Source organism: Podarcis tiliguerta, assembly GCF_965153285.1.
Source record: "Podarcis tiliguerta genome assembly, chromosome: 4".
NCBI lineage: Eukaryota > Metazoa > Chordata > Lepidosauria > Squamata > Lacertidae > Podarcis > Podarcis tiliguerta.
In genome coordinates, this window is record NC_139537.1 from 50,042,682 (window position 1) to 50,066,863 (window position 24,182).

Sequence of the window (24,182 nt, forward strand, 5' to 3'; positions counted from 1 at the left end):
GGGAAATGGATCAAACAGCAGTATTTCTCAAGAAAGCAGAGGGCAGATATGGATTGTGACTGACATCACTATACACAGCTTCAAACACCAGCAGTGGGAGTGCACTGGAGCTAGAGTAAACAGATGTGGAAACAGCTATAGGCTCTAAACAGAGGAAAAACTTTGACATAATCAATAATCAAAATCCTTTTGGTCAGGTTGGGGAGAGGATCTCAATAGAAGCCTCAAAAACACAATGATTCTACAAAAAAGAAAAATGTCATCGGATTAGCACCTTAATTGCATCTTCTTTAGCAGCAATTTAGAGTCTGCCAGGAAAATAGCATTTTAATTAAGTTAGTCAGTATACTAATCACAAATTATGTTCAGACACTAAATTGCAATAGGCTCCTCCCATGCCTTTTTCTATTTTTAATAATAACTATTTTATTTAACAATAAATGGAAATGCACGATCTTCTAGTATCATAATTCTCCCAAACACTTGGGCCCTGTCCATACTATACATTTAAAGCAGAACCATACCACGTTAAACAGTCATGGTTTCCCCCAAAGAATACCAAGAACTGAAGTTTGTTAAGGATGCTGACAGTTGCTAGGAGACCCCGACTGCTCTCAGATACAATTCCCAGAGTCTCCTGGGAGAGGGATGGTCTGTTAAACCACTCTGGGAATTGTAGCCCTCTGAGGGGACTAGGGTTCTCCTAACAAGTCTCAGCATTCTTAACAAACTACAGTTCCCAGGATTCTGTTGGAGAAGCCATGAATGTTTAAAATGATATGCTACTGCTTTAATATCTAGTACAGATGAGGTCTTGGTCATAAATTAAAGATACACTTTCTGCACTGATAGAATGAGCACAACATTTTCATGTTGGTTTCTTCAGTGAACTTGTTTCCACACACTATTCTTACATCTATCTACTTCCTATAGAATAGACTTTAAGTTAATTTTAAATTGCCTTCAAAGTTAGTGAGGCTGTACTTTCACAGTGGAGTGTATAAAGAGATGGAAGTTGACTATTCAGTACCATTTTATGGCCCATTGCTGCCTTTCTACATGACTAATGTTTGCCTCAAGGCATTACTTCTCAAGGGTTTGCTCACCAGGGCTAGCAAAATATTTGTGCTATCTACTGAGGACGCAAGGTTCAAATAATAAGCTCTCGTGTCTCTTAGTGCTTTCTTGTGCTTTGTATTTCCAGCAACAACAAATTTATTCCTTCCTTTATTTTTCAAACTTCTTTCCCAGTATGGAAAGGTTACAGATACTGTAGCTGCCAACATGATAGTCATCCGAACTGAACTGCACATTTAAAGCACTGCCAACAGTCATGGCTTCCTACAAAGAATCTTGGGAACTCTGGCTTGTAAAGGGTCGTGTGGTGCTCTCCCTGAGGAACGCCCTCCCATCAGATGTCAAGGAGATAAAGAACTACACTACTTATAGAAGACATCTGAAGGCAGCTTTTCATCGAGAAGTTTTTAATGTTTGACATTTTATTATGTTCTTATATTTTTCTGGGCGCTGCCCAGAGTGGCTGGGGAAACCCAGCCAGATGGGTGGGGTATAAATAATAAAATTACTACTACTACTACTACTGAGAGTTGTTAGGTGATCTCTATTCCCCCCCACAGAGCTACAGGTCTCAGAGTGATTTAACACTAAATCTCTCTTCAAAGGGAGCTGGAATTGTAGCTGTGTGAGAGGAATAGGGACAGGCATGGATGCAGCCAGGGGGCGCGGGAACGCAGCTGCCCCCCTAAATCAGATAAATAAACAAAAATACTTAATTAAAAGTAGAAATTGTAGAAAGATTTTGACAGATCTTTCTGAGTACTTGGGGTCAAAATAAATTAATTTAAAACAACTGTTGTTGAGACATTTCATTCCAAATCTGCTAGACAGAGCCAAACAGAAGATGATGACAGGTGGGTGTCCTGCCCCCCTAACATAAATCTGGGGGTGGGGGTGGGGGTGGGGTAAGCTAATGATTCTTCAGCACCCTAAGCAAACTACAGTTCCCATGATTCTTTAGGGGAAAATGTAACAATTAAAATGGTATGATATGGCTTTACACGTGTAGTCCTGATGAAGAGTTGTAAGGGTCATGAAAGGCCACGTAGTCCATGCCGGCTGAAACAGAAAGACTACAGGATTCCTGCATACGCTTAACAAAGTCCAGCCTGTCAATTTGGTCCTACCCTCTGGAGCAGTGGAAAATATATGTGGTCCATTGTCACATGTTTGAATTTTGTAAGACTGCTATCAATACTCAGATGCAAACGTGTTTGCTCTGCAATATGGAACTGGATACACCATCATATCCTTTTATTAATAGGCAAACTGAGAAGCTGAATCAATACCAAGGTGAAAATATACTACTGTATATATTTTGGTCTGCGTACAAAAAGGCAGAGTGAGAATAGGTCTTTCTTGCTCTCGGTGGGGATTAAGAGAAGCTAGCGAAAGGCTCTTTGTCCTGCTGAAAGTGTGCAGGTTATGGATGAAAAGGTGTCCACGTGCACAGGCCTACTTCTGTGCTGGTGTGAAATGCAGAGAGCTAAGAGGTCATTTTATTTCAAGCAGCTGGGGTTGATGTGGAGCCAGACAAACAACAGGAGCCTCTATTCCACCCTAATGGACAAATGAGGTCAGGAAACTCCTCCCAGGCCCTCTGTAGGACCCTTTCGTTCACACAGCATCACCAAATACATATCCCTCTTCACCCGCATCTACTTGACGGGAGTGTCTAACTCTTTCCATATGAGCGCTATTTATTTAGCTTACTGACTAAAGCAGCTGCTTCAGCTCATAGATACGAACCTTTAAAGTTGGGGGTGGGGAGACTTCCCTCCTCTATGCAGAAAACATAATACACTCTTTGTGAAAAGGGCTAACTTGCATTACACTGGGATTACGGAGCCGCAGAAATGGGCATCTGAAGAGGAAATGAAAGTGAGCTCCACTTGAAAGGGATTTCCATGGAATACTTTATTTTTAAACATGGAATTCTGTCCTTTTCTTCTTGCCCACTATAGGGTGGGGATGGAGGAGGAAAAGAAGGGTAGTATATATGGGATGATTCATTAGGGTGGCGGGAATCTGATTTGTCGCAAGAATGAAACAATAAATTAGATCCTGCAATGTAGCTTCTCAAGAACATCCACGTGCATACTTAAAAAAGAGTTTTGTCCCACACTTTTGAACACATACATAGAGACAAGGAGGGTCAATATTGAGCAAACCAGTTCCTTCCCCTGTAACAATTGTAGCTCTGGTTTCAGAGTGTTGGGTGCATAGGACACATAACCGTGATTATAAGTTTGGAAAGCTGTTTAGAAGTCAGCATATGTGTTATATTTCAATATGCATCCACCCACCAGCCCACCACAAATCAACTTGGAGATCACAATGTGCCTCAGGCAGACAATGGATGCACCAAAGAAGACTACTTTGTTTTGAAAACAGCTCCATGTGGCTCAAAGAAAGGAGCCAACCCACACAACAACAGGGGAATTAAACACAAAACCATGGTAATTACCATTCTGTCTGGGGGTGGGGGGCACCAATATAGGTCAATGAATGAGGCCACAGCTACACAGGCCTTAGGTGTGGCTGGAAGAAGCACAAGTGGTCTGTAATGGAAAACAAAACAAAACTTCATTCTTATGGGGCCTACCCATATCTTCCCTTTATTGCTACCTCATAGATGGGTTTCTTCATTTAGCAAGGAAAGAAGCACACACTCAAGAGTTACAAAGGTTCAAAGAGTTACAAAGGCTTATACAACATAAATTAAAAACCTATCCCCCTCCCCCCAAAATCCTGGGAAACATAATTTATTAGGTTGCTAGGAACTGTAACTCTCTGAGGGGTAAACTATAGCATCCAGGAATTTTTGTGGAGTGGTGGAAGAAATGTGCTTTAAATGTATGGTGCATATGCAGCATTTGTTAATTGTAATGCAATTTAATTACATTCCAAGTGTTCAGATGGCTTGGGTTGGTTTTTTTTGGTTTTTTGTTTTGCCCTTTGATCACAATTTAATAGTTTTAACTGAATTGCTCCAGTACTACTTAACTGCTCTAGTACTTTTTTTAATGAGTTTCCAAGGGCTTGTGTGAGTTGTATTTATTCTTGTCTAACAGCTGCTGCTCCCCAAGTGCTGTAAGCTGCCTTTTAAACTTGGGGAAATTCATACAGCAGTTCCTGCAGTACTGAGTACCCCTGTTCAACAAAAGTACATATGGCGTCATGGACCTTTTACTTGGGTCTCCTCTGTCATGAAGTCATGATCCTGTGAGCAAGTATCACTGGGTGGGGTTCCTCAGGCAAGTGGTAACAATTAGTCCCCCAAGTGGGAGCATGTGATGGGGCTGGCTGGTTGCCAGAATTCCTCACCCCTATAAACCTGCCAAGGAGGAGGGAAGAGAATATGCTGTGTTTTAGACTTGCTGTTTGATGTTCTGTATCTGGTGCCAGAGAAGAAGCCAATAAAGGCTGGTAACCCAATGGGTGCCTGCGTGTGATTGATTAGTAGCTTGAAAGCGACCCTCTCCTTGACTCCTCCCCTCCCAATAATAGCTGCGTTGCGATCCAACCACAATTAAGATGGGTGTGAAAGTGGAAAGCACTTAATCTGGCTGCATCACGCCCGGTGTAATTATTTCAAAAGGCTTTATCTTTCGTCCCCTAAGTGCTCATTAGGAACATCTAAAATTAAAGATGTCCCATGCTATACTTTTCTCGTTCCATAGACAGCCACAAAGATTTATACTAATGTGTAGAAAAATACATTTTCTACGTGATCTAGAGCCAAGCACTGTGTTGGTAAGCTTACAACACAAGACCTGCTTTAGGAAATCAGCATATTTCACAGCATGAATGAAAATGTGTGGAGGGTCAGATCTGACCCACGGACTGTAGACTCGCCATGCTTGCACTAGAGTAAGGGCCAAGTTACAACAGAAATGTGGGAGGCCTGTAACTGGATATCCTGACATTATTGCTTTTACGTATCTGCATGTTTGTTTGTTTTTATCAGCAGGACAAATGGCAACTTTGGGTGGAGAGGAAGATGGTGTGAGGAAAAGGTTAAGCCTTCTGCCCACTGGTGAGGCTGCAATTGGTGATGAGTTTGGTGTACGTTCCATGTCAGCCTATAGGAAACCTTTCTTTTATCCATATGTATATATTTTATCCATATGTATATATTAGTTCAAGGGACGCGGATGGTGTTGTGGCTTAAACCACAGAGCCTAGGACTTGCTGATCAGAAGGTCAGCGATTCGAATCCCCACAACGGGGTGAGCTCCTGTTGCTCGGTCCCTGCTTCTGCCAACCTAGCAGTTTGAAAGCACATCAAAGTGCAAGTAGATAAATAGGTACCGCTCCTGCGGGAAGGTAAACAATGTTTCCGTGCGCTGCTCTGGTTCGCCAGAAGCGGCTTAGTCATGCTGGCCACGTGACCCGGAAGCTGTACGCCGGCTCCCTCGGCCAATAAAGCGAGATGAGCGCCGCAACCCCAGAGTCGGTCACAACTGGACCTAATGGTCAGGGGTCCCTTTACCCTTACTATATATTAGTTCAGAACAAGGCAAGCAGGCAGCATGAACAGAAGCCCTGGGTCACACATACTAGACTGCCCCCAATATCCCCACCAGCAATACCCTTAATCTTCGCATGTTGAGCAGGAAGGGGAATTGTCATGTGTTTGCCTTAATGTGCTGAGAATTCACCGCAAGAGCCTTGATCACACAGGGTTTGTATATGCATGGGGGAATCTAAGCATGTTCAACCAAACAATGACTATTGCGTGAGGCTTTTCTGCTCCATGAGTAAATGTCAAGGGCAGAGTCTTTGCTCAAGTGCTGCAACACCTGCTCCCTGCTTTGCTGGCCTATTTCCACCTGTTGCTTAAGGGGACAGAGATCATATGGGTGCTAGTCCAAAAAGACCTGCTGCTGCTGATATCTAGAGACATTAATTTAGACATTTAATTTTTGACGTGCATTATTTTGGATGTTATATCCACAGACATAACAGTAAGCCCTACAAAGAGAAAGAGAAAGAGGGAGAGGGGGAGAGAGAGAGAGAGAGAGAGAGAGAGAAATGTCAAAAAAGCAAATCACATATTCCCCGCAAGTTCCTTCAGCTTTTTACTCCTTTAGAACCTTGCACACCCACTGAACTATCTTTCCATTTTGCCAAGATCTGTCCTGAGTGATTGTGTCACAAACTGGAGGTGCAAAGGTTATTTTATTAGGGCACATGGCATCAAAATTTCTCATCTGTGTCTACAGTAGTGATTCATTGTTTGGTAATAATTACAATTAGTATTCACTGTTCTAGGAGACTGTTCTTCCACGTCAATCTGTACTACAAGCAATACCTATGGAAAGTTAAGATAAAGACTTTCTGGTAATTTGAGCCAGTGTTCACCAACACTCATCAGTTATGTGTCTGTTTTCTTGATGTCAGGTCCTAGCTGCAGACATAGCCTCTGAATATTTGAGAAGTACAAAACCAGCAACATTTCCTTCAATACTGAGTTACTAAACTGCTCCCTTCAATCTTTCTGTTGAACCAAGAACCATTGGGTACATAAAGGTTACAGTAAGCTCATCTTAAAAAAGCTAGAATGAAACTGGTAAAGATTATAATTCACAGGGTTCTTAAAATCAGAAATCTGATGCCGTCAGCTGAAATAACTATGAAGCTTATAGGAAACTGGATTAGCAGAAACTCAAAAATGAAAGAAATACACATTTTCTTGTTAAAAATTGTGTCTAAATTTATCCCAGTAAGAGTGGCTGGTGACCCTGAAAGAAATGTGGCCTGTGTCCCACAGGATTATTCAACAGTAGTCATTTGGGGCTGATCTAAGGCTTTTGAAATATATTTGGTTCCTTTCCTATGTGCTGTAGTATCTTTCAAGTGAAGCAGCACAAGTGATTAGTCTGGAATGTTGATTGAAGGCTCTTATTTTAAGAATGGATACTGTAGAATTTGAATACTAGTGGAGATCAGCATTCTGCAGGAAAGAAAAAAGAAAAAGCCACTTCTAGTCCCTGGAATTTGGCTTCATATAAAATGGGAATTACTTAGAGACAGAGGAACAAAACTCTATACCCCCAGTCTTAAAGGTAAAGGTAAAGGTACCCCTGACCATTAGGTCCAGTCGTGGCCGACTCTGGGATTGCGGCGCTCATCTCACTTATTGGTACAGCTTCCAGGTCATGTGGCCAGCTTGACTAAGCATGACTAAGCTGCTTCTGGCGAACCAGAGCAGCGCACCGGAGTGGTTCCTATTTATCTACTTGCACTTTGATGTGCTTTCAAACTGCTAGGTTGGCAGGAGCAGGACTGAGCAACGGGAGCTCACCCCGTGGTGGGGATTCGAACTGCTGACCTTCTGATCGGCAAGCACTAGGCTCTGTGGTCTAGCCCACAGCGCCACCCGTTCTTACAACACTTTTAAAGGGATACATTTTGGAAATATATGAGCTTCAAAATGCTGAAGAATTCACAATTATTTTTGTTTTTTTAAACTTGCAGTTTAAAAGATGTGAGGTTAGTGTACAGCCATATATCACTTACAGAAAGAAAACTTACAATAAATGTGTTTTGTTTAACCAAACACCAAACATTTTAGGAAGCAGTTAATTTGATAGCATAAGTTTGAATCTGGAGCCTTGAAAGACAGTTATACCATTCAAGCAGTACCCTGTGTAATTTTGAGATATAGGTCAGATGAAAAATGCAAATGCATGTGTGCTTGTGCCTTATGTATTGCAGTGAGGAAAGCAGCACCTGAATTCCTGTGTGTATGTGTATAATGGGGTGGTAACACTCGGCTGGTGTAAGTCAGAGCACCCATTTTCAAATTACCTTCCTTATCCATTACAGCCTCCTGTACCTGCCAAAAAGCTGTTCCTGGGAGTTGAGAGATCCTTTAGAACTGTAGGGGATGTGGCAGGGAGATGCTAAACAGTTTTATAACGTCAAAACATAGCAGGATCTACAGCAAAGGGTGCTTACAAATAAGGGCCTTTTTGCACTTACTGTTTGTAAGTGCAGAAAGGCCCCTAGGATTGGTACTGTACTAGGATGCAAGTGAGAGAATGCCTTAGTTCAGATACTTGATTTATTTATTTTCTGGAAGCATTTTTACCCTACTCTTTAACTGAAAAGCCAGAAAAGACATTGAGGCCCTAATGAGAATGACTCAGTTTTCAGGGATCATGCTATGGTGCTGTTACATCTTTGGCTTCCTTCACTAGACTTGGTTCCCTACACTGGAAATGTTCATAAAATTATTATCTGGCATTAACATATTCACCCTCTCCTCCTTTTTTGCTGTGATGCAGAGTATCTAATGTGTTTCCTGGCAGCTTAAGCTCTTTTTTGCCACATACTGAAGTAGCCCATTTCTCAGGGTCAGTCTGCTTAATTATATGAGCTCCCACCCACAAGCTGGATGAAAGTCAGAAACACAGGCTTCCCTCTTCATCTGCTATCTGTGACAACTAGGCCTCAGTCGCAGCATTATTAAGAGTCTAGACTCTTGACAGCATGTAGCCTAGTAACAGAGCAATGTATCTGGGAGCCTACAAATAAGGGCCTTTCTGCACGTACTATTTGTACAGTTGCTGGTTTTGGGTTTTTTTCTGGCTTTTTCTTTGGCATGCTGTCACACGTCATCATTATTCAGCTGTTGTTGTTGTTGTTGTTGTTTAGCCGTGTCCGACTCTTCATGACTCCATGGACCAGAGCATGCCAGGCACTCTGGTCATTATTCAGCTAGTATACTAATATTATAGTATTATTCAGCTAGTATTCTGAAATAATGTACTAAAAACACATTTTCTTCTACGACAAAAGTCCAACTTTTGTGAAAGATCCAGAATGGATATCCTTCCTCAATCAGTGGTACCTGGGTTCTCAAACTTAATCCGTTCTGGGACTCCCGAAACCATTCGAAAACCAGGGCACGGCTTCCGATTGGCTGCAGAAGCTTCCTGCACTCAAGCAGAAGCCGCGTCGGATGTTTGGCTTCTGAAAAATGTTCTCAAACCGGAACACTTACTTCCGGATTTGCGGGACCCGCTTTGTTCAGGAGCCAAGCTGTTCAAGTACCAAGGTACCACTGTATTTTCATTTGTGTAGTATGTGTACAGGCATCTTCCCAGTTTTTATGTGGAGGGTGAAGTGTAGTTGGGTTCCCACAAAGCAAGACACAGTGATAACAGCAAGAACCTTTACTGAACTAAGAGAACTGGACAACAAGGGGAAAGTGACTGCTTATATACATTTCTGACGGCCTGGGACACTCCCACTCTCAATGTGATTGGTAGTCTAAACTCCGAAGCTCCAAATCATAACTCAGAGTTTAAGGGCCAGTGGCAGTGGCCCAAATCCTGAATGTTCTGTGATTGGATATCAGGTATTGAATCAGAACACAGGGGCTCAGATTCCTTAGTTCAGGCTCAAGCTCAGGCAAACACAGACCACTGAATACATAAGGGGGGGGGGTTGGTGGGCAAGGTTTGGCAGACAAGCTTAGTTACAGAGGAGCGATGTGGCCGATAGAGACAATGGTACAGAGTCAAAATACTGCCCATGACAACAATCGCTAGCTGGAGACAAAATTTCTTCACCATGCCCAGCTTCACCAAAGCTCAGGCCGACAAATAGTTTCTCTTCCAATCTCCTGCACTTCCACATATTAGAATTCTGGAATACTAGGCATTATGTACACACACACAGAGAGAGAGAGAGTCATGAAAGGACGATCCCCTTGCACATACACATAACCCTGACATTTACTGACTAGAGGAACCTGAGGGTGCATAAGGAGTGTGACTACAGCCACAGAACTTTTCTAAATTCAGGCACAACCTGCCATTAGTGTGGAAAGGAAACTCAACCTAATAACTGCCCCATGTGGCCAAAGGTACACCCAATCAGCTATAAATTAACTCTTTAAAAAAATACCGCTATAAGTCTTAAGTGTGGACAAGTTTTAAGATTGCATAGCATTGCTAAAGTTGAAGAAGGAGACTAGAACCAACATGGGGAAAAATAATTAACAATCTACTTAAGGGAAGCAAATTACTAATTCGTTTAACTAAACTGAAATGAAAATTCTCATAAAACAATTGAAGCTGAGTTGTTATTATTTATTTAATTAATTTGTATACTTCCCTATACAGTGGTACCTCAGGTTAAGTACTTAATTCATTCTGGAGGTCCGTACTTAACCTGAAACTGTTCTTAACCTGAAGCATCACTTTAGCTAATGGGGCCTCCTGCTGCTGCCACGCCGCCGGAGCACAATTTCTGTTCTCATCCTGAAGCAAAGTTCTTAACCTGAAGCACTATTTCTGGGTTAGCGGAGTCTGTAACCTGAAGCGTATGTAACCCGAGGTACTACTGTACCTGCAGATCTCAGGATGGTTCACAATATAAAATTAAAAAATTAAAAAACACAAATTGTAGCAAGTTGCAATGAAACAAACAAGCAAGACCCGCACCCTTCAAATTCCCTGCAGTTTTTTTTGTTTTTAAATCTTTATGATTTAAAAATCAGGTCAAGTATGTAGCCTTAAAACAGTGAAGAATATACTGTAGTGTGAAAGCAAAAGAGGAAGGTTAGAGGGCAGATTACACCACCATGTGGTAGAAGTGAGAATATAACAAAATACAGTCCTCAAATATGAATTTGATATTTTATGGGACACATCAAAATTCATTGTAAAGTAAAAACTAATCTGATCTACTTCCAAATCTGTCAGAATACGGCAACTTGCTTCTCCCTTTCCTCTTCCCAAAATAACTCCACGTGGAGGGCATTATTGTGAATGGATTTGAAGTCTCCATGGCCTCCCTCATCATGTTTTCCAGTGAATCTTAAAAACAGCCTTTCCAGGTTCATGATGATAGATTTACTTATATTACCACCTGCAGTGTGTTTCCTCCCACAAGGTAATAGCAAAAATAATCCCACACTTATATTAGTCATATGAAGTTAACCTGAGCTAGGAAAAACGGGAAGCACACTGACAGTGCAATCCCACACATATTTACTTGGAAGTAAGTCCAGATGTCTTCAGTGCTGCTTGATCCTTAGTAAGCATGATTAGAATTGCAGACTAAGGATGGCATTTTTGACATATACCCCACTACTCCATTTGCTCAAATTAGTGTTTAGTTCTAACTTTTAGTCCTACCTTTTAAAGTTTTTTCCTATGCTGAAAAGTTCAAATGTTAAAAGGTATCTTGATAAGTTTCTAAACAAAAACATTGACAGCACTTATTTGGTGATATGTCCCAGCGAATGCAGTAAACACACACAAGATTAGGATTGCAAACAAGAGGGTTCAGCAGCATAACAAAGAATGTTTGAATTGCTCTCTCCAAGCACAATGCTAATTGAAGTTAATGCAGAAACTTCTGGGCTTTGATTGAACTACCTCAGAAGCCAGAACAGCAAGAGGGATCGCTGTGCAGTGAAGGCAGCAATCCCTCTTGCTGTTCTGGCTTCTGGGATAGCTGCGCAGCCTGCATTCGCTCCATAAGATGCACACACATTTCCCCTTACTTTTTAGGAGGGAAAAAGTGAGTCTTATAGAGCAAAAAATACGGTAAGTTTTATTGAAGTAAATAATGGACAGAAGTGGCTGGGCATGTGCTGTCTCTGGGCTTGGAAGATAAGACTCATAGTTCAATTACAGTGGTACCTCGGGTTACAGACACTTCAGGTTACAGACTCTGCTAACCTGGAAGTAGTACCTCAGGTTAAGAACTTTACCTCAGGATGAGAACAGAAATCGTGTGGTGGCGGTGCGGTGGCAGTGGGAGACCCCATTAGCTAAAGTGGTACCTCAAGTTAAGAACAGTTTCAGGTTAAGAACGGGCCTCCAGAACGAATTAACCAGAGGTACCACTGTACAAGGATACTGGTTCAGTGTAATGAAGAGTTGTCAGATATTTTATCATTACAGTGTTTATGTTTTCATGAGAAATTGTATGTAAGCATTTAGTCACTCAGTTTCTGTTCTAATGAGTTGAATCACTAGTTCCACAAATAATAATTCATACAACTTCCCCCTCTTTCCTTACAGCTATAAGCTTAAAGTTCCCTTACGGAACTCATGTTTTGAACTGTTATCAGAGGGAATCTCTAACAGGCACACCTGCTTGACTGGAAAGCACAAAGAAGTGGGAAAACATTTTGGGCTGAGGAAACAATTATGGGAGACATAACAAGCTGACAAAATATGCCTTTGAACTCTTGGGGGGGGGTTATCTCAATGAAGTATTTTCACTAGTGTATTTGTGGCTGTGGAATTGAACTTCTATTCTCTCTCCTTGCACACCCTCTAAATCTGTTTTGGGTTTTTGCCCCAACCCTCCATAGCAGATTTAGGGAAAGCATGGGGACACATTGTGCAACAATTAAGGCAAGAGTGGGCTGCACTCAGTTAAAGTATATTTTAAAAATGGCTACTATGCCTGTTGAGCACTTTCCTGTGCTGTGCTATATGGAACTGGGCGATAACTCAATGTGTTCTTACCAGTGCTTGGTCAGCTTCAGAGTGAGCCCTGCGCCACCAGCGCTCATCTTCATCCAGCCTGTTTCATAGTCCAGAGTTCCTCAGAGTACCAAGGAGGTGCTTGAGCGCTAAAATGCCAGAGAGGATGCTCAGGAGCAATAATTGTCAGTTTGCATTTCTTAGTACAGAAAGTATTGATCTGATGTGTAGACATCGTTCCTATTCTACTTAATTCAAGAGGGTTCTGGAAGCTTCTCTGTGTGAAAGAAACAAGCAGGTTTGTGATGTCTGGGTTTTTTGTTCAGAGAAGCTAAGTGCAGTTGGCTTAAATTGCTGCGGTTATCTCTTCTGTCAAGGTCAGGGTGACTATAATAATAGGCCAGAAGGAGCCTGGGTTTCACTTTCTCTTTCTACTCTATTCCTTCTGGTGTGGTATTCTGTACATAGTGGGATGTGGGTGGCATTGTGGTCTAAACCAGAGCCTCTTGGGCTTGCTGATCGCAAGGTCGGCGGTTCGAGTCTCCACGACAGGGTGAGCTCCCGTTGCTCAGTCCCAGCTCCTGCCAACCTAGCAGTTTGAAAGCACGCCAGTGCAAGTAGATAAATAGGTACCACTGTGGTGGGAAGGTTAAAAGGCATTTTCGTGCGCTCAGGTTTCTGTCACGGTGTTCTGTTGCACCAGACGCGGTTTAGTCATGCTGAGCACATGACCCGGAAAGCTGTCTGTGGACAATCGCTGGCTCCTTCGGCCTGAAAGTGAAATGAGCACCACAACCCCAGTCACCTTTGACTGGACTTAACCATCCAGGGGTTCTTTGCCTTTACCTCTGTAGATAGAATGCTTAGGCTTAAGGTTTTAGACTTATTGTAAGTTTAAGTTCAGTCTGCTGCAACTGGATTTATTATGGACAGTGCCAATCCTGAATGTATTGGATTTGTGATCATTATGCTCATTTGCCTTCAGTAGCAGTAAAGCTCAACCGGACGAAATACAATTAACTCTGGTATATTTTTGGGGAATATTGCAACATGCTTAAGTTTTTACTCCACTAACTATACATTGGAATCTGCTCCGGATCAATATTGAGTAGAATTCCATGACAATAATATCAACCACTTGTTTCATCTTGCCATTCCATAGCGAGACCAGGGCCTCAATAGGGTTTTATGTTGGATCTTTTGCTTCTAGGACTAGTGGGTGTTTTAATTCAGCCATGGATTTTAGTTAATAGGGGATTTTTTATTTTGCAAGCATTTAAATGAACTCACAGGATTTAAAGGAACAGTAGGCCATCTTATTTGTATCTTCTCAACAAGAGCAATTTGCTCTCTATACTCAATTTGCAAAACAATTAGAACTTTGTACTTGCTTACAAATTCATTATTCCACATCCTTCCTCAATGCTCTAACAAGCAAATGTGTGAGGAACTGCACAATGAGTGTGATCTCACTTAAGAATGTGCAAAGCAGTACCTTATTCCATAACCTTCCAATGTCATTGCATGCCACAGCATCACATCTGCTTTTACTAATGACTTTAATAAAGCCATTAATTAAAGCAGAAAACTAGTCAGGTTAGTATTTGCATGCAATTTGCAGACTGAAATGAAAACCCCACTTCCTGTAATATAATCTGAAGATCATTAGCCAATCAAAATAAAAGCACGTACTCCCAAATAACAGAACTGTGTTCCATCTAGAAACAGCAATTTTGGCTGCAAAGGTTTAAAACAAACTTCAGTAGGGTAGATGAAGACAGGGTGCATTATTCTGGCACCATATGCACTATAAATTGAAATCAGTATCATGCCACTTTAAACAGTGAATTCTGAGAACCGTACTTTGTTAAGGGTGTTAAAAGCTGGTTGGAGACCCCCATTCCCCTCACAGGCCTACAATTCCCATTTCCCCAGGAATACGGATTGTTAAACATCATGCAGGTTCCTTCGCTATACTCTCTTTGGCACCTGCTTAAAACATTTTTGTTTAGGGAATCCTGGATGTTGACATGTTTTAATCTCTTTACAGTGGTACATCGGGTTAAGAACTTAATTCGTTCCGGAGGTCCATTCTTAACCTGAAACTGTTGTTAATCTGAGTTACCACTTTAGCTAATGGGGCCTCCTGCTGCCTCCACCGCACGATTTCTGTTCTCATCCCGAAGCAGAGGTACTATTTCTGGGTTAGCGGCGTCTGTAACCTGAAGCATCTGTAACCCGAGGGACCACTGTAGTCTAATGTTAACTTTAATTATCTTTTAAATATTTTAATTACAGTACTTGTTTTTAACTTTTTTAATTGATAATTTTAATATTTCCTGTTATTGGCTTGGGGGGGGGGTTTATTGCCATCAAGTGGTATATACACTTTGTTAAATAATGATTATTTTAGCTGTACAGTGGTACCTCGGATTACAGACGCTTCAGGTTACAGATTCTGCTAACCCAGAAATAGTACCTCGGGTAAAGAACTTTGCTTCAGGATGAGAACAGAAATTGCGCGGCAGTGGGAGGCCCCATTAGCTGAAGTGGTACCTCAGGTTAAGAACAGTTTCAGGTTAAGAACAGACCTCCAGAACGAATTAAGTTCTTAACCCGAGGTACCAGTGTAATGATGAAGTAGGGGGGAAAGGTGCTAAATTAGATTAAGGATTTAATGTAAATCTGGGCTTGCCCTTTACCATGGGTGGTTTCCATTCCCCACTCATATGGCTCCTGTGTATGTTACCTATAGTAAGTTTTCTACAGACATATAGGGTCATCTATCGAATCTTCATGTGACTCTTTATCCTTCTAATGCACATGAAACACCTACAAAATTGTAAATGGCATTATTATTTTTTAAGAGTCCAGCAGATGCTGCAGGAACAGGGTAAGTAGCCAGGGCACAGCCTTGCACCCCATTCTACATGTGCAGGGAACTAATGTCACTTGGGAGTAGAAGATAATGCTCACTTAATGAAGACATGATGATACTACCCATTGAGATTTTGTTATCTAACATTACCGTATGCTACTTTTATTTATAGATCACCCTGCATTATCTGCATGGCTCACAAGTAAAACAATTAAAAATTTCATCAGCTCGAAGATATTTAAATCAGATTTTGAGAAATATACTGCAAAATCAAACACTGTTACATATGTCAGACTTCAGTCACAGCCAGGCTTCAACCTTATTTCCTTAGAACATCCATGCATACGTTTCAACAGGACATGTTGAAGAAAGGATACTGCTGGCTTGCATTTACTAGTGGCGTCTTTGAAAGAGATGTATATTTATCCAGTTTCTTATCTGCATTTTAGAAGTATATTCATATATTCTAAAACATTACAGCTCTACAGTACAATCCTCTATATGTCTATTAGCAAGTAAGTCCCACTCATGTTCAATAAATCAGTCCTAATAGTCCATATTAAAAAGCTGTATCAAGATGCCAAATGTAGCGAAAGATTAGCAATGGCAGCTGTTTTCAGCTTTCATTTGGGTGAATGGAAAGCTGTTATTTCAAAATTTGTTTTGAGATTGCAATAAAAAATTGTGTTTTACATTTCAATCTGAGAAACCAGCTACCCTTGTTATCTGATCCAAATCAGAATCTTCTTACACTGGAGAAAATATCCGACGGTCATAAACATGATCAGGAAAACTTACAAGCATCTGGACTACTTGTTAGTGGTACAAAGAACAGTAACAGGCACAGCAATGAGTTGTGGTAGGAGGGGGGAAATCACCCAAAACTAGGCTGAGTTCTTGCCAAGTCCTGCCCCCCATCTCCTACACCCAATCCCAAATTGTTCAGAAGGGTTCCTCCCGGATTGTCTGGTTATACTTTTTGGGAAGAGGTGATTACATGGGAGGTAAGGGACAGGAAACTCTCAATCTGCAAATTTCCGTAACTTAATGATGCAAATTACCTTCAGTTTTATTCACATGCCAAGATAGAAATCCTACCAAATTAACTTGAAAAGAAATGGCAATGTTTGCTTGAGCTTCCAGCTTCATTACAGCTAGAATTACTACTATATATAAGCATCTATTTTATAAAAGCCTTTTCTTGGTGAACAGTGCCTGTTTTCCATTTTTTTAAAGAAAGAGAAAATAAGGATGAAACAGCATGATGTGCTGCAATTAGATGTGAACAGAATGTGCTGCAGCATAATGAAAACTCTGTGATGACTAATGGCACCTAGGTTATTTGGAATATGAAAGGCATTCAAGTTTGGCAAACGGCATGAAGCTTCAATTTGGAGGACGAGGTGATTAAGAATGAGCACAAAGACCTGCAATAAAACACTTTTACTGAACAGTTTTAAATGCCAGTTCAGCTGTAGAAATTTTTTAATGAAACGTTTACAGCACTAAGTATTTACATTTATTCAAGTGTCACAGTACTAGGAATCAAATCTCTCTAAATAACTTGTACACAATACAGTTATAAAACTGAAGCAGAGTTCTATCATATTTTATTTACAAAAAAGACAATACAGTCAAAGTATCACTTGCTCCTTTTTAACTTTTGAAATTCTCATCAAGCCACTGATAGCATCTTCTGTGAAATTTAAATCTTATTCTTGAAAATAATAAAGGCAGGAATATAAACATTAACACTTAAATCATTTAAACAAGCTTAACAAGTTCCACAGATGCAGGCTCAGCCAACACTGCTCATTATATCAGTACCCACAACTAATAGAAGACTAAACAGCTGCTACTATAAATGAAAGTGTTATTCCATTGATCTATTAGGCAGCTAACACACTACTGCTGCCATTCTTCTTCAGAAAAAGCAGGTTAGCCACACTTGTTCCTAATCTGCGAAAAGCAATGTGAAAAATCATAAAAGAAATATAAATCAAAATATAAAACCAAAAAAGGTACAAGAGAATATTGGTAACAATATTTACATTTCAGTGATTTAGAAAAGATGAGAATAAAAAAGATTTAAAACAAAAAAACACAACATTCATGACCAGAATTTCCAAAGGATGTCTGGCTTTCCAGAAGTATTCTCCTTCCTCAGGTGTCTGCATTTTCAACCTCTAGGACACTGGGAAACACGTGTTTTTAACCAGACAACTCCAGCAGTGATTCAACATACTTCAAACTCAAGTGTCAATATTATTAGTAATATCAATAATAATTATTCAGCCAATGTTGTGAAGAGATGCAAAACTTGATTCAACTACAGATAATCGTTGCTCCAATGCCTTCAAAATCGTTTCTGCCTGTTAAGTAAGGGGGGGAGGGCGAGAAACATTTTAGTTTACATTATAAGTTAATTATAAGTTGTGTCCCAAATTCATGGACCCACAAGTGAATTACAAGCCAGTATACCTGATGCTCATCCTGCCTCCTCAATATGTCATGAGTGGGATCACAGAAGACAGGAATGGATGTCACCCTCCCCCATATGGTAGAGATCATAGAATCATAGAGTTGGAACGGACTGCAAGAATCATCTAGACCAACCCTTTGCAATGCAGGAATCCTGCCCACAGCCATCCCTGGGTGGACTTGAACCACCAACCTTCTGGTTGACTGGCATGATCAGAGGATGACAGCATGCTCTGTCTGTTTGGGTCTGTATTTGCACATTGATCTCCAGCCAGAACTACATGGAGAACTCAGCAGCTGCATGCATATTTCAACACATCTGCATCCCCAGTTGCAAATTGCCATTATTTTCTCATATAGGAGTACAAAAAGAATCTCATGTCTCTTTTCTGCACCGTTTCCCTTAACAAGATCTACTGACATGATTACTGTATTTCTTAAGAAGAGGGATTTTAAGAAGGAACCATCATCACACCATCTTTCACATCTGAAAAAAGTAAAACATAGAACATAAAATAACCATCTTACCCTTCCTAGTGACTCTTCTAAACTAGCTCGACTTTCAAGCGTTAGAGGCTCTTCATCAATTTCAGCTTTTTGTTCCGAGGACCCTAAGGTATAACTTGGACATTGTACAGTTATAAGTAACATCACAATCACCCAATAAAAGTGTGAGCATTTATTAACTGAAGAATAATTTACCAGCGACACAGTCATGACTGTAATACTCAGTACAGTGGTACCTCTGGTTATGTACTTAATTCGTTCTGGAGGTCCATTCTTAACCTGAAGCACCACTTTAGCTAATGGGGCCTCCTGCTGCTGCTGCACAATTTCTGTTCTCATCCTGAAGCAAAGTTCTTAACCCGAGGTACTATTTCTGGGTTAGCGGAGTCTGTAACCTGAAGCGTATGTAACCTGAAGTACCACTGTAATTGAAATGCACACATTATTTACAGACTGGTTGGCCCCTTCCAACTATTTTGTTTTAAGTAACGAGAGCCTGCATTATAAGTAGAGCCTGCCAGGTTACCTGGGTGAAGGTCCACCTGAGAATGTAGGGCTATGTACGTAAGGCAGGTAATGAAATTCCAGAGATGTATGACAAGTGATGATATGCAGCAACATGTTCTGGTGCATCCCCAATCCCTAACAGGAATGTTCCTCTTCAGCCTCAAAGTCAAGCCAGCTCAGAACAGACGTCTTACAGAATGTATGAGGGGCAGGTTTCAGGAGGGGGATGAAGAATGAAATTACATCTTTCTCAACCTTATGCAACTCTATGGCCCTGTACAGGCCCTGAGATTGGCTTCAGAGCCTTTGCTCTCTGGTTCCTGATTACGGACGATGAGATTAGTAGGTACCTGGAACAGGGCATTTTTAGTGGTAGCCCTGTATCTTTGAACACCTCTCCTCACATGGCCCCTTCACAGGTGATTTTAAAGAGGATTTTAAGAACATTTATGTTCTCCTTGATAATTTTATGATAGATTCATGTTTTAATCCTTACTTTACTGGTATAATTTGTTAATACTGGTATTTGGTGTACAGTTAACTCACAACTTGTGTGCACATTTAACTTGCACGATTGCAGCTTTATGCACTTGGCGGATGGCCAGCGGCAAACCCATGAATTAAACGCTCGCAAGGCAGAAAGCTTAAAAATTATTTCCAGGCTCTGGGAGTCTCTCACAAGATCTTGGATGTTCCTATGAGATCTTGCAAGAGCCCACACAACAGCCTGCCAGAACCCAGTAACCTTGTGGGGGCAATGACCCATTTGGCGCGCCAGGTTCTGGAAAGGTAGGGAAGCTTGCGTGGGATATTCCAGGGTCGGTCTGACTAGGTGTCATTTTGCCTTTACATACAATCCATGAAATGTAACTCCTACACATCTTGCAAGCCATTTATATTTATTTTATTGACTTTTCTTAGCTGCCTTAGGAAGATTTCACCCTAAAGATATTACTCTAAAGATACAGTGGTGCCCCGCAAGATGGAAAACCCGCTAGACGAAAGGGTTTTCCGTTTTTCAATGCGCTTCGCAGGACGAATTTCCCTAGGTGCTTGCTTCGCAAGACGAAAATGTCTTGCGAGTCTTGAGATTTTTTTTCGCTCCCCAACCCCTTTTTCTAAGCTGCTAAACCGCTAATAGCCTTTTAGCAGCTAATCCGCTAATGCCTTAAGCCTTTAATAGCCGCTAATAGCTGCTAAACCGCTAATAGCGCTAATCCGCTAATAGGGTTGCTTCGCAAGATGAAAAAACCGCTAGACGAAGAGACTCACGGAACGAATTAATTTCGTCTTGCGAGGCACCACTGTATCAATGCATTAAATAATTAAATTAAAAAGGATAGCAATTAGAACTTTACAAGTGCAATGTCTAAAATTAAAACCAATTGAACAAAATGGTCAGTTCTTGAAAACACCAAAATAACTTAATGATGCGTTGCAATACTTATTACTGTGCTCCCATGCTATGCTTGTATTAAGTTGCATAATACTTGAATTTTGAGCAATGCAGATTATTTATTTACAAATTTATAATCTGCACTTTCATTAAAAAAATAGCAACGTGGAACACAACATACCAAAAATAGTAACAAAGAGATCAATAAATCCTGATGGATTTAAAAAGAAAATGCATGTTGTGAAGACAAGCCTAAATGAAAAAGTTTTCAAAATACATCTGAAGGAAGAGATGAGATCACAATCCTCTATCACAGTTAGATCACAATACTCTATTTGTAGTTACGCATTCAAGGATAATTTTTCAATGGTTGCTAAGGAAAGTATGGTAATTGGATATGTTTCAGAGAACACAATGCACACAATGCACACTATTATCTCTGTGTTAGAAAATGCTACTTGCAAGCAATTGTCAATGAAGTCTCATCTCTGGAAATGACGGGTATTTATTGCACAGAATAATGGTTAAACTTAAAGGATTGGGGGGGGGGGTAGTGGGGAAAGAGAGGAAGAAATTGATGTTTTCCTCATTGTTACCTAGCTGAATGCAAACAAAAACGAAGGCCAGTTTTGATTCATTTTTTCCTTCCATGGAAGAACAGAAAAATATTTGTGCTGCTGTTCCTCCCCTCCCCGCAAAAAACTTTACGCACATCAGAAATAACCTGGAGTATTGAGGAAGTTGTCCGGTTTTAAGAGTATTTAAATAATCAATTATCATCAGAAGAAAGGCAAACAGAACTATTGCTTTGCTTACCTTTCAAGAGCATCAACATTTAAGCAAAATAAATCTCGTTTATAATCCAGATGTCTCGGAGTGCATCTGTAAATGCTTCCAAGGGTCATGTTGCACCCAGTGCAAAACAAGGTTTCAAGCATGCTGTAAAGCAAAGCATCACTTAGAACATATGTAACATCATTTTAACATGTTCATGTTGTAATTCGGAACACAGCAATGTACCACTTCCAGTACAAATTAAACAAATGGCATAAAACAATTAGCGGAAAGTTGTTTTTTACATATATTTTAAATAAAAAGGATTTATCCTCTCCTCCTTCTGAGGAGCTTCTAGCAGCATACCTGGCTTTCCTGTCCACTCCTAGTTATCGTCACTAAACATCAGGAAGAACTTTCTGACAGTAAGAGCTGTTCCAACAGTGGAACGGTCTCCCTCAGGAGGTTGCAGACTCTCCTTCATTGGAAGTTTTAAATCAGAAGTTGGATGGCTATCTGTCATGGATGCTTTAGTTGAGATTCCTACATTGCAGGGGGTTGGACTAGATGACCCTCAGGGTCCCTTTCCAACTCTACAATTCTATGATTCACAACACTCCTCTAGGTTGGTCTGTGTTTTAATGCCTGGCTCCAAAATCACCAACTGGTATTCACAGCCAAGTAGGGATTTTGTGGCAATGCAGTCAAGATATGAATTTATTCTGAAATAGTTATTGCAATCAGACAGAATTATTTTATATACTTTGTTGTATTAATCTGGTTTGAAAAACCTAATAGCATTGCAACCTTTTTTCCGGTTCTCTCCTTTGCTCTTCAACTTAGTTAGATCATAAAGCAAAGACAGCCTAGAGTGTGACTGTGAGTGGGTGACCTTCCTTTACAAGGAAGGCCAAGGGATTACCACAAGTGTCAGAAGCAGCTGTGCATGTGAAGGCCACTTCACAATAAAGAAGACAGAACAACCAAGCAAGTCTGGGAAAAGGCAGTCAGGCAAAATGTAACATATGTGATGCTTTGTAATACAACGCCAGGCACCCTGGATACAGCCAGCTTGGGGCCTATTTGAGAGATAACAGATAAGACAGAAGCTGAACTGTCTTCGTTTGTACAGGGACCCCTTGTTTATGGTCTCAAGAGGGATAGACCCTCTTGAGACCAGGCATCCTAACCCTAACCACTGCATTACATTTTAAGAATCAGTCCTTCCGAAGCACTATGACTCAATGAAAAGGCCTGTTGACAACACATTCTTTATTTATGAATAAATGTTAAAGGCAAGTTGTGTATATTTATCTGTCTGAAAGCAATATTTAAAAAATGGTTTTCCCAGGACTTTTTTTAAGGACTTGGTCAAAAAGGTGCAAATTCCCATGTACTGCATTCATGCAAGTGCGCAAAAAAACAAAACAACTATTCAGAGTGATGGTTAGCAGATGTGAACCAAACTCTTAAACCAGTTTTAGTCTTAGTCAATAAGCACAAACAATGTAGCTTGAATGTTCAAACAGATTCAAAACTGTGTGGAAATTACTTTTCTTGGAACACTTGTAAATATTTTAAGAAGTGACAACTCAGTAGCAAGCACTGAAGATCATTAACCTATGTATTTTTATTATGTATGCACACACTTCCCAAGGAATGTCTCCTAAAAGATCCTGAAAACACTAACATAATAAGATATACATCCCACACTTCCTCAAAGATTCAGTATGAGTAACAGGCTTAAAACATATGGCTTCAAAAAAACAAAAAAAAAAAACCTGCTCTAAAGTGGCTTCCTATTCCCCTTCCTAATAAAAATGAGTCCAAACATATTGTCTATTAGACCATATGGATACTTTTAGGGCAAACCTTTCTTTTGACTTTCTTCTTTAGCATAAAGCTTTATTGTGTGACACATCTGTTTCACTTTGGGATTTTCACCGCTTACCAGCCATATTCGCCTGCTCGGCTTGAAAGTTTTTGTTCCTTGTCCACTGAAACATTGAGCGTAACATCTGAAAATCAAAAGATGTAAGATCAGTAGAAAAGTAGTCTCCCATAAGTACTCCCAGCCCAATTATGCTATTTATCGCCAACACAGAATGGGAAAACACTGAAGTGGGTTGGCAAAAACCTCTGTCCCAACTAAGGGGCACAATAATGCCGACATGCTTTGGTCAACCGGGTGGCAAGGAGTAAGTTTAATGCATATTCCAAAACACTTTGGAAATTAAAAAGTGGCATATACGTCACTAGCACTAGAACTGAGTCCCATGAATTATCTTTGGCTGCAAGTTTAAGCACATTTACCTGGACGAAAACCCCACTGAAAATAACTGGACACACACACAAATATAGGATGGCAACGTTAGCACTGCAGAATCTTTCCCCCGTTCTCTCTTTTCAAGTGTTTTGCTGTTCCTTCTGCAGCTTCACCATATTCACTTTCTTTTATTGCAATGCCTTTGCTTTAATGCCCTCTCAAGTCGCCCAGATAATTTCAAGTGATGGCGCAGCCTAAAACCGCCTCAAGAAGGGAGACTTGGGTCCTAAGACCTACGTAAAGCACACGAGAAGGGCGCGAACAAAGCCAAGAGAGGAGCCACTGAATGCTGGTTTATGGGGGGGGGGGGGGACGAGCGCGCGAATATTTGCACGCGCGAGGGAAGGAAGCGCGCGAGGGAAAGCCGCGGTGCGGGCGGGCGCAGAGCGTTTCCCAGGTGATTAGCCGCGCGGGCGGGCGGGCGCCTCGTCGCTCACTCTTCAACAAGATGCAGTTGGTATCCTCGTCGTTGAACTCCCAGCCGAGCGTGTCTCCTACGGGCCGCTTGCAGCCAGCGCACAGGAACACCATGGGCAGCTCCTCGGACCCGGCATCCTCTCCGGGCCCCGGGCTGCTAGGGGACGCCTCCGTCAACGGGAGAGAGCTGTCTTCCCCCGGGTGCGCCGCCATTCTCTTTCAAAGCCGCCCGCGCCGCGCCCCCTCCCCTCCGCGCCAGCGCCGGAAATAACAGACGCAACGCGGTGCCGCTCTAGCGCGCAAACCGAGCCCTTCTCTTTTGCCTCTCCCGGGAGAAGGGGCGGAGTCGGCGGCGTT

The 24,182-nt window shown here is 41.2% G+C and overlaps 1 protein-coding gene and 1 long non-coding RNA gene across 2 annotated transcripts in view; one reads left to right on the plus strand and one right to left on the minus strand.

Annotated features, from left to right (window-relative positions):
• Positions 1-1,953, plus strand: part of LOC310676634 — a 44,541-nt gene extending 42,588 nt beyond the window's left edge. The window contains exon 4 of the long non-coding RNA XR_014510654.1: positions 1,252-1,953. This is a non-coding gene — a long non-coding RNA (uncharacterized lncRNA). The remainder of the gene's footprint in view (positions 1-1,251) is intronic.
• Positions 1,954-17,512: 15,559 nt separating this feature from the next.
• MIS18A (MIS18 kinetochore protein A) lies at positions 17,513-24,141 on the minus strand. The gene is made up of 5 exons (XM_083438650.1): positions 23,846-24,141; positions 23,034-23,100; positions 21,125-21,247; positions 18,427-18,520; positions 17,513-17,789 (listed from the first exon to the last, which is right to left on the minus strand). The coding sequence occupies exons 1-5, from the start codon at positions 24,036-24,038 to the stop codon at positions 17,709-17,711; spliced, it is 558 nt and encodes a 185-aa protein (XP_083294776.1). The 5' UTR covers positions 24,039-24,141; the 3' UTR covers positions 17,513-17,708.
• Positions 24,142-24,182: the final 41 nt, after the last annotated feature.

Bases quoted from the DNA above. Each gene is read 5' to 3' on its own strand.
- MIS18A (XM_083438650.1), bottom strand. From the start codon at position 24,038: ATGGCGGCGCACCCGGGGGAAGACAGCTCTCTCCCGTTGACGGAGGCG. The intron at 23,101-23,845 runs GTGAGCGACGAG...TTTGATTTTCAG, and splicing joins CAACTGCATCTTGTTGAAGA to ATGTTACGCTCAATGTTTCA. The intron at 21,248-23,033 runs GTAAGCGGTGAA...TTTGCTTTACAG, and splicing joins CGAGCAGGCGAATATGGCTG to CATGCTTGAAACCTTGTTTT.